Here is a 10,534-nt window from a genome sequence, read left to right on the forward strand (position 1 = left end):
TCATCATCATAACCATAATCACAGTAATAAAAAAGTCCTCATCCTCTTGCCAAATTACCGTGGCATTTGATTTACAGTAATTGAGCGAGGGGGCGGCGGGCTTTATGCTGTGTCTTTTGACTGGTGGAGTACAAACACGCACACACCTGTGTGACTTACACCTGAGAAGGGGCCAGGGCCCGGATCCCAATGATATGCCGACATTCCCCAGGGCGCACAATGACTAACATTGTGACATATACAATAAACCAGGTGTGGAGGGGTTACAGAGGGAAAGAGGCATTTCATTTTTTTGGAGATTATATTTTAAGAGCATTATACTTTAATAAGTTAATTTGTTACGAATGAGGTTTGGACATATGAACTGCTATTTCTGGATGCAATTAGGCAATGACAGGAACCCATTGATTGAAGTCAGTCAAAAAGTGTTTTAATAAAGATTTTGAAAAGGACAAAACACTGCACATGTTTCTTACTTTTTTGCCTCTTTAATTAAGGCCATAATTAGGTATTTACAGAAAAAAAACAGGACAAAGATAACAACAAAAATTCAAGTATTTTTAGACACTTACAATGTATAAGTGGTCTATTGTAATCCACAGTTACGACTGGAAGACTACACTCAATCCTTTGAGCAACTGAAACAGACCCGCATTTACTATTCTACGTTCCATCATAATATTGATGTTTGAAATACTTTATGAAAATTTGGCTTAAGGTGTGAAAACGTACAGTGTGCAGCCATTATTTTTACTAATAATACTAGGTGGCAATACTTTTTTTCAGCCAGGTTGTCAAACAGATAACATTATTCTGAAAACCGTGAGAAATTGTCCAATTACATTTCCTTCTAAGAGACTTATTAGCGTTTAACTAGAAATTAGTAACGGATTCTGAAAACTGGAATAAGATCTCCAGGCAATATGATTCTTAGCTTTCGCTGTAATTGTTATAGTGTAGCAGCTCAATAAAACAGTGTCACAATGAAACGCTGTGATAACATAAGTCTGTTACAGTGCAGAACATTCACGTCATTCACTTTAACAGCACATGCTTCTCTGTGCTCTCCTATGTAGGAGCACCTTGTTTTTGGTCGGCCAGCATGCGTGATCTCCTCCTCGCTATTGCTTCCTGCTTCTTCCTCTCGATCTCAGCAGCTGAACATTTTACTGTCCCATTGGATGAAACAAATACTAAAAAACAACAGAAAAACAGGTTACTACTTGAAACTTCAAAAAAAAAATGTACACATTTTTCCAGGTGGTGCACATAAAAATTAAGTTGTTTGTTTGGATTTTTGTTTCCTTCTTTTGTTAAAGGGAGAGTTAACCCAAAAAGGAAACTTCCGCCATCATTTACTCTCCCACAATCTTTAAAATATCTTCTTTTGTGAATTGAGGGTATCCAAACAGTTTTGGGGCACCATTGGCTACCATAGTAGTAGTTTTTCCCTCCTATGGTAGTCAATGGTGCCCCAGAATTGTTTCGTTACAAACATTCTTTAAAATATCTTTCTTTGTGTTCAACAGGTTTGGAAAAACATAAGGGTGACTTAAGTTTCATTTTTGAATGAACTATTCCTTCATTAAATAAAAGTGAGTAAAATTACTAAAACAGATGCAATCAGTATTTAGGAAAAAAGGCAGAAAGACAGACTAAAACTGAAATTATTATTTGATCAAAATGATCTTAATGCTTGTACATTTTAAAGGGATAGTTCACCCAAAAATGAAAATTCTGTCATCAATTTGGCTACTACCCCCAAAGTTGTTCCAAACCTGTATAAATGTCTTTGTTCTGTTGAACACATAGATATTTGGAACAATGTTTGCAACTTGCATTTTTGGGACATCGTTGACTACCATAATAGGAAGAATTAAAATGGTCAAAATATGTTTCAAAAAATCTTATTTTGTGTTCAACAGAACAAAAAAAGATACAGTAATTTTTCCTACTATAGTAGTCTATGATGTCCCAGAAATGTCAGTTGATAACATTTTTCCAATATCTTTGTGTTCATCAGAACAAGAAATGTATACAGGTTTGGAACAACTTGAGGGTGAGTAAATGATGACAGAATTTTCATTTTGGGGCGGAGTATCCTTTTAACACCCCTGTCAAGATGTGTAAATAGAAAAATGCAATGACACCAAATGCATTGTGACTTAGGTTTGAATATGCAAAAGTGCAAATTATATTTAAGTGCTATAACACAACTGAAATCTGTAACTTACGCAAAGCCACTTTATTGCTTGAGAAGAGTATTGAAAATCAATAGTCTTCTGCAGAGATTTTATGATGAGTTAAATGTATTTTTTTCAGTTTTGGAGCTTGACAGCCTAAGGCCTCTGTATGGCTTCACCGTATGGTAACAGCAGCGTTAACATTTATTCAGAATGACATGAAGGTGAGAAAATGATGAAGTATTCCTTTAATAGGTCAAGCAAACCTGCTTATTACAGTCATATGCTGATGCTATGTCAGAGCTAATGTACTGCAGGTGCCATTACACACAAAGCTTACCTTTGTTGGTTAGTGTCACGGAGTCGGAAAGATGTCTTTTGAATGTAAAATTGCGGGAGTTGGGAGCATTTCCCACTTTTGTGCCCTGTGGCAGAATCGTCTCTGAGGTGGCTCTGACAGAACCAGGCTTGAAACCTCCAGCTGCAGAGTTCTGATTAAACCCAGAGCTGCCACTGGAACAAGGCAACGAGTTGGAACGGACAAAAGCACGTGTGGACGTTGTGGCTTGTGCTGGTTGGCTCTTGCCGTTTACACGCAGAGTCTGAGCTTGAATGGTGTCAGCAGAGGAAGGTGCTTTTGATGTATTGTGTGTTGGCTCGGTAAAGCCCATGCTTTGTCTTTGCTGTTCCTGACTGGCAGAGATCCTCTCCACATCATCGCAAGCTTGACATAGAAGATCATCATCCTCATCATCATTCCAAAGGCTGTCGGAATCGAAAAGAGATTTTAAGTCTTCCCTTGAAAGTCCTTGAAATTTAGAAGTTGAGGGTTGGACAGAGCTTCTGCAATCTTTGCTAGCTCTATTAAGCTCTGTCTGCTTGTTACCATGGGATGACTGTGCTGGCTGTTTTCCCTCAAGTGACGTTTTTAGCAGCTTCTTGGTAGTTTGATTCTGTGCAGAAGTAGGTGGCTTTACTCTAGAAGTGCTCTGGACAGACGTTTGGCCTTCAGGAAGTGTCCTAGTAAAGGTGCTACTTTTGTTGGTGCTCTTTTGAATCTGTTGGCAGACGCCTCTACCATTCGATACAGAGGGATTAGTCTCGGCCGCAATATTCCTAGAGCTACACTCGGGTTTCTGGACAACGTTCGAAGGCACTTCATTCTGATTGATCTCCAACACAAAAGAGTCATTGAGAAGGTCATCATTTTCCCAGTCATCATCACAGCCCTTCACTGTTGCTTTTGGTGCATTTACAGGTGCGTTCCTGACAGCAGATGAACATGACCCTGATTCGGAAGGGTCGGGTCTGATTTCTGGTGTGCAGTTGACCGATGGTGGGCTCAGTCTACCACTTAAGTGCTGAGTGGGACCATCAACCTCTGTGGCGTTTTGTTGTCTCTCTTTGTCCTGACGGGTCATATTGATGTCAAACTGCTTGGCAAGTTTCATGAGGTCCTCAACATTGCTCTGCCTGGAAGAGAGAGATCACAGAATATAAGCACATTAGACTGAAAACTACAAATGTAGTTCAAAAACTAAACATGCCATGAGTAGGGAAACAAACCTTATGCAGAATTAAATAATACAAATTATAAAGAAGAAAAATATTTGTGTAATAGAGTGCTTTCTGTAACAATTTCACTAATATTTACCAAGTAGTAGGGAGATTTTAAATGTGTTATTACATCGGCTTTAAAGTATTCAGCAGGACACGTACCGTGACGAGATCCTTCTGACTCTGGGTTGTTTAACCTCTGGAGTACATGGTATGGCATTGTCTCCAATCCACTGGAGCACCGAGTCCCCCTCTTTAGGCCCATCAACCTTAAAAATTGTATAAAAATTAGAGGTTAATAGAATTTACCTTAACACACTGTTTCCTATTTCTGCCATAATCTGATTTAACTACCTTTGGTGCAATCCTGTTGACAATCTCGGATATCTCAATGACTCTGCCATTGGCTCCTTTTCCTGTGAATGTTTACAAAGATACATTGTTATCCATAAAAGTTACTATTGTAGCGATGGGTGGTATGACTATGTATTTTACAATGATAGAAATGTGCATCCTGATAGAGATTTTGCAATACGTTTTGTATACTTCTATTTACGTGTTAGAAATAAGGAAACTGACAGACTTTTAGAATAAATAATCCTTTTGTTTCGCATTTGTTTGCAGTCTTGATTTACACCATTTTGTATTATATATAATTTCATCATATAAGATTTTGAGCAAACCACCGAACCATAAAGTACAGTATTATTGAAAGGAGATAAACAATTTTATCTCTGTGATTTTATGAAACTTGCCATTAAAGTTTTGCGTTGGTGAATTTGGATCCCAGATGATGTCTTGTAGGGTTTCAGTTTCATTCGGCGAATCTCCACGGTAACATCCATTAAATCGGATTCTTGGCCGACGTTTTGGGGTTGTAAAATCTGAGATTAAAGATGACATCATCAACGACACGATGCTTGCACAAAACGTGACATTGTTAGCTGTTGTTTTGAGCATGCTCTTTAGAATAACATGATATGCAACTACGATAATCATTCCGTAGCATGCTATCGATGACCTGGTATAACCTTCCATTTTTGGACTAAGCTGATTTGATTCTTTATCACAATTTTTACGCGTGCATTACCTTTACGACAGTTGTAGGAGTTTGGGCAGGATTTTCTGCTGTGACTTTCTCTCACGCCAACCTTGTGTCGCAAACCGATGTTCCTCTTGTCCGTCATGATTTATTTTGCCTGGTGTAAACAATACCGTAACAGTACGCATAACTTAATTGATCCAGCCAAAACACTTATACGGAATTTGTTTTTATAATAATAAGTAAATGTTTAGTTACTCATACGGTAAAGCTCTCGCACATCGCCGCCATGTTTTCTGAACGTGTACATGAACGCGCGTCCCTGATTGGTTCTTGGGATCTCGTGAAGTCTCGCGAGACTTTATACTTAAGAGGCTGCTTCACAGCAAACACGTTGAACATAAGCCAAGTATAACATCCACAGAATGAGAACAGCACAAAAAGCATTTGTATCGTGTGCTGCAATACAAACTTGCAAGTAACGTTATGTCAAAAATGCTAAAACGGAACCATGAGCTTGTAAAACTAAAAATACACTCAAAAACATGTAAAAAAACCACGAATGGTCATATTTCTGTGTTTATTTACTGATACACTGATACTTTGTCGTTGATATGGTTTGCCTCTTTATATTTTGCATTAGCATGTGTTTGTTTGTGTTTTAGATATTTTTGTTCTTTTTGATATATTTGTCAAGATTTTAAGATAAATTAACAATAAATATAATTTATACCACTAACTTTCATTACATTCAATACAACAGGCCAATGTGAGTTGAAACAATAATCAGAGGTAAGCAAAATAAAATGAAACAATTCTCCCCACATTACAGTGAATAGTGCATTTTGGGCTTATAGACAATATAAAACATTTGATATGTTTTTGTAGGATACCAGATGCTATAAACATAACTTTTTATAAACATGCCTTTTTTAGGTCATTTCCATTTAGTTTAAATCGCTTTTTACTGTATCTTACTAGTAAAAATATAAATAAATATGGCTACTTCGTCTTCTCAAGACATTTGATGGTAGAATCAGAATCAGAAAGAGCTTTATTGCTCTTTTATTTTTATTTATTTTTAGGAATTTGTTTTGGTGACAGGAGCATCCAGTACACAGAAACAGCAACAACAGTACACAGAGACCATAACACAATAGAATACAGTACACAGATGATTTAAATAAGGGCCTATGGGTATAAAATAGATTGTGTATTATCTGGAGGATATAATTAATATTGCACTTAATTATTTAAGATCCATATTTAGTTAAGATTACTGTATTCTTGTATTTCATGTATATTGCTAAACATTTGATTTCGTTAACAAAATATTATTGTTTACTGTAATCTCATGTTGAAAGCTCATTCTTCTCAGACATTCACGTGTTATCAACAACCTTTCAAAAATGCACATCTGTTGCCCTTTATTGTTTCAAAGACCTCCGTAAAGCACTATGATTAATAAAATTCACAAACAGCCCCAAGAATAAAGACCACACTACCCATAGCGATTATTTAATTTGAGAAGATTATTGATCAGATTAGATTATTGATTATTGTTAAGGAAGCAACGCTGCGTTTTAAATATTGCTGTTCAAAGAACTTTAAAAACATCTGAAGGTCAACTTTGTGTAGATATCTATGAAGCATTACAGCAAGAGATGGACAGACCGATAGATATAACTGATAGGATCGATAATGCATGTAAATAATGCATGAAGATGACAAGTTTAAAGAATTTATGAGGCTTTTAAACACGTTTACGCAAAATAAATTTCTAGTCTTCCCGATGGAAAGCACTAGATGGTGCCTGCATTCCTTATAAGTGGCTTGTGTGTGTGTGTGTGTGTGTGTGTAATGTTGTGGAGGCTGCATACTGAGTGTGGTGCTGATACAGAAATGCTGTTCGCTGCTGCTGGGCTCCCCCGCTGGAGTGATGTGTGTGAGGGCCAGACGCTGCTGTCAGCACTCACAGCTGACACAAACACGCCTCAAACTCTACCTGCTGAGAAAGACCACAAGTCAAAATAAAAACCCAGACTCGAGACATGTTCCTCTCTAATAAATGGACAAGAAAAGATGTCTGTGAACGGAAGGAACCCTGTATTAGTAATGTGTTGTGGGCAAGTTCGTGTGTTGATAATTCAGTGTAACAAAATGATTTGTCAGGTTACACTGCACGGATGTTCCGGCATTAATCTGTCTGTAAAAGTGTGTAATGTTGGTGACGGATGGTGATATTGCGTGTTGCGACTGTAGTTCTTAATGAATTAAAAGAAACAATGTCATGTGAATACAAGATCCACATGAATGAAACCCATAACCCGGTTAGCTAATGATATTTTACTGATGTTATTATCTTTAAGCAAAATAACAGTTGTTAAATAGTAATAGTTGATCTGGTCTTGTGCTAGAAATTTGCTAGAAATCGTAATTTATGATGTTGCCTAGACATCAAATGAATCTGAACAGGGTTGATGAGGTATGTGCTGTATAATGACATGCAAGGGTCATTAATAATTCATTAACCATATGAAGATATATATGGATGTCGTTATTGTTCTGTCAAGTGCGCTTTGCGTGTCATAATATAAGGCTTCCCCGGCAAAGCCTCGAGGTTCTCGACAGCCTGTTTAAAAGTCACCGTAACACCCTGTCACACGAAACGTTAGCATTTCACAGAACCGGATACTTAGAAGAGTAAGTAAAGGGCAGAGACGTGTCACATTCAATCTGAATATGAGGCGTCAAACCGGCGTTCTTTTTTTTTCATTTTTCTTCCACAATGTTTTCCGTCACAGGCGGCAAAATGCCAAAGGCCGCCGAGGGAGATCGCTTGGCTTCTCGAGCTCCATTCGCCCAACCCCTCGGCTCTCCAAGCCTTTTTATTTATCTGTTCCGCCTTGGTTGTTTAGACCCAATTAAGGGGCTAATTGTGGGGATCAGGGAGGATTGCATTGTTGTAAAAGTACAGAGCGCACGGCTAATTGCCACGGCAGCTGCCAGTGTTTATGAAAAGCCGACGGTTCTGCGGTTCTCTCGGAGGAGAGGGTGCCCCAGTTCTCCTTCTGATGTGGTGGGGAGAGCCAGGTGAGCAACGAACGCGTTCCGGGGCGGATCAGAATGGAAGCTGCAGAAATAATTACCACCATCGAGGGATCCTTTTCTCTTATCTTTGGCTCTAGGCGGGCGAAACCTTGAGGATGACACCAAGCATGCGGTGGGACTCGGCGATATGGAAGGAGTCCAGGATACAGATCCTCTGCCAGCTTTTATCTAAATGATCTCGCACTTCTCCGTGCCAGGTGTTTTGGGTGGGAGTATGTGAAATAAGGCACGCATTTTTCAGTCACCGCAGAGGCTGTTGTCAGGCGATGCTAGTGGCTCCCACAGCAGATGGGCTTTTTTCAAAGTAAACTTTAGGAACGGCGTTCTGCATGGTTGCAGCTTGTTTTGGATGGTGCTTGAATGCTTTCGTGCCTCTGCTCAAAGCAGAACGCAACACAGTAACATCTCACCTTTTACATCAAGTGCACTCATATGAAATCCTCAGTCTTTCAGCATCGCTGCATTCTTTTGGCCTGACGACAATGTTTTGACAATACGACTTTACAACAACATTTTTTTTGTCTTTACAATATTCTTTGTACATTACTTTAAAAGGCTCGGCATAGTCCAGGCGAATTGCGCTTTCGTTCTGCGTTTGGGGGTAAAACGAAGCTTGAAAACGTTGAGAGACGGTATAGCGTTTTCGAACAATAACACCCCTTTGATTCTGGAGGTGGGGTTTACATGACGTATGCAAATAAAATGAAGCGTTATTTCCCACAGACCAGGCGGCGCTACATAACACACCCACCTATTACGTAATGGCCATGGACCAATGGTTTCTTTTGACCATACAACATTCTTTACGACACTTTTGGCATTACGTTATTCTTGGGACAATACCACTTTCTTTTGGACCACTGTCGTCAAATATTTAACAATAGCATATATTTAAGGTTGGCGCGGAATGAAACTGTTCTGGGCAAACTCTCCGCCCGTCCATGCAACCTTGTATGGACATAGCGGGAGCGCAGCAATACATGTACCCCCACCTGGGGAATCGGAACAGTTCATGATGCGTAACAGGATTGAATTAAATTATTCGACAGATACAGGCAGATATAGAGGAGATGGGGATTGAGGTGGCGATTAAGCAGCTGATAAGGAGCAAGGAAAGGCAACTTAAACAGGACGCATGCTGCGTCCTAAATCGCATACTGTGACAGTACGTACTGAATTTGAATAACCTACCTATCGGCCGTCAAAACAATACGTTCTATATAGTATGAGTGTGGGAGTAGTATGAATACATTTCAGACATACTGCATCCGATATGTTTTATGGTCATGTGACCCGTATGCTCTTTGAACTATGATGTACAGTATTAACAACAACCTGTGCATAGGTGCCAATAAAAACATAATTTAGTCACGAGAAATTCATTTATTGGCACTTACACTAAAAACGGACGGCGCGCCTTAAAGTTTCCCGCTATATTTATTTGATTTACTTTTGAAATTTGACCGTTGCTCATCTCCTGTGGCATCATGGGATAGAAAAGTGTCCATCCGATCCACACTCACCAATCTCGGCGGAAGTAGTAGACCATCCGGGCATTTCTCGCCTACTGTTTTTTTGCATTCTGAGGTTTCAGACATACTATTCATGACTCATACTCATTTTCGCCTACTATATAGTATGGAAGTAGGCGATTTCGGACTCAGCGGCAGTCTAGTGTGTGTTGTATGACTATTGGTTAACGTTGATTAGCTGCACCTGATGTGATCGGCTGATGCAAACTAGACTCTCATGACCTGCCAGAACTAACGCTACGCTTGATTTTCACGTAATTTGACGTTACCACATCTTGCGTTATGGCATTCTTTTGGCTATAAAACATTCTTTTCATTTTTTGCCATTACGGTATTCTGCAGACAGTATACTCTCTTTTTTTATTATTACTTTTCTGACTTACAACATTATTGTGCCATTACGGCATTCTTTGAGAACACAACATTGTTTGCAAAACTTTTGCCATCACGCAAAATTCTTCGTACAGTATTAGTAATTTTTTTAAATCACTTTTTGATATTACAACATTATTTAGCCATTATGACATTTTTGCACAATACAACATAAGTCCCTTTTTTGCCATTAAGTTGTTCTTCAGACAGTACAATGTGTTTTTCAATTATTACTTTTTTGACGCCTTTTACCTGCGTATACCCTCGACTACACCACTGCTAGTGTCCAAAAGGATGTTGTGACAACAGGCAGGTAGAACTGTGGGTAATTAGACAAACATGGAAGTATGTTACATTCAACATATAGATCTTTAATCTGTTCAGAATCTCTGCCGTGTCACTCAGTGGTTTGTACAGAGTTGAGGACGTCTGAGATGGAGGAAGCTGAGCTCTTCCTGTATCTCCTCTCCACCGTCCTCCTCTCTGAGCCCTCCCACTCTCTTCCATCCGAGGGAGGCCCAACCTGCCCTGCTGGCCTGCCGCTCCAGCTCTCTCATTAATCTGTCCACAGGAACGTCCGGCTGCGCGGCAGCTTGACTGCTCATTTATTCTGTTTAGAATGGCGACGCCGGTGATAAATGTCCCGCAGAGCGCACATGTGCTAAAATATTCATAAATTGGAACTCTTAATTTGCGAAGGTGGAAAACCAATAAATTTCAGGAGTGGTGACAAGTCA

At 39.3% G+C, this 10,534-nt stretch overlaps 1 protein-coding gene across 2 annotated transcripts; it reads right to left on the minus strand.

Moving 5' to 3' along the window:
- Positions 1 to 415: 415 nt before the first annotated feature.
- Positions 416 to 5,084, minus strand: etaa1b (ETAA1 activator of ATR kinase b). Of its 2 annotated transcripts, XM_057342635.1 has the most exons (7): positions 5,047 to 5,080; positions 4,831 to 4,939; positions 4,496 to 4,624; positions 4,095 to 4,156; positions 3,903 to 4,009; positions 2,524 to 3,656; positions 416 to 1,193 (listed from the first exon to the last, which is right to left on the minus strand). In XM_057342635.1, exons 2-7 carry the CDS (start codon positions 4,925 to 4,927, stop codon positions 1,069 to 1,071), a joined length of 1,653 nt encoding a protein of 550 aa, XP_057198618.1. In that variant the 5' UTR covers positions 4,928 to 4,939; positions 5,047 to 5,080; the 3' UTR covers positions 416 to 1,068. The 2 variants fall into 2 exon arrangements, with proteins under 2 accessions (XP_057198618.1, XP_057198617.1); XM_057342634.1 differs by having other exon boundaries at positions 4,831 to 5,084.
- Positions 5,085 to 10,534: the final 5,450 nt, after the last annotated feature.

Source organism: Triplophysa rosa, linkage group LG9 (assembly GCF_024868665.1).
Source record: "Triplophysa rosa linkage group LG9, Trosa_1v2, whole genome shotgun sequence".
Classification (NCBI taxonomy): domain Eukaryota; kingdom Metazoa; phylum Chordata; class Actinopteri; order Cypriniformes; family Nemacheilidae; genus Triplophysa; species Triplophysa rosa.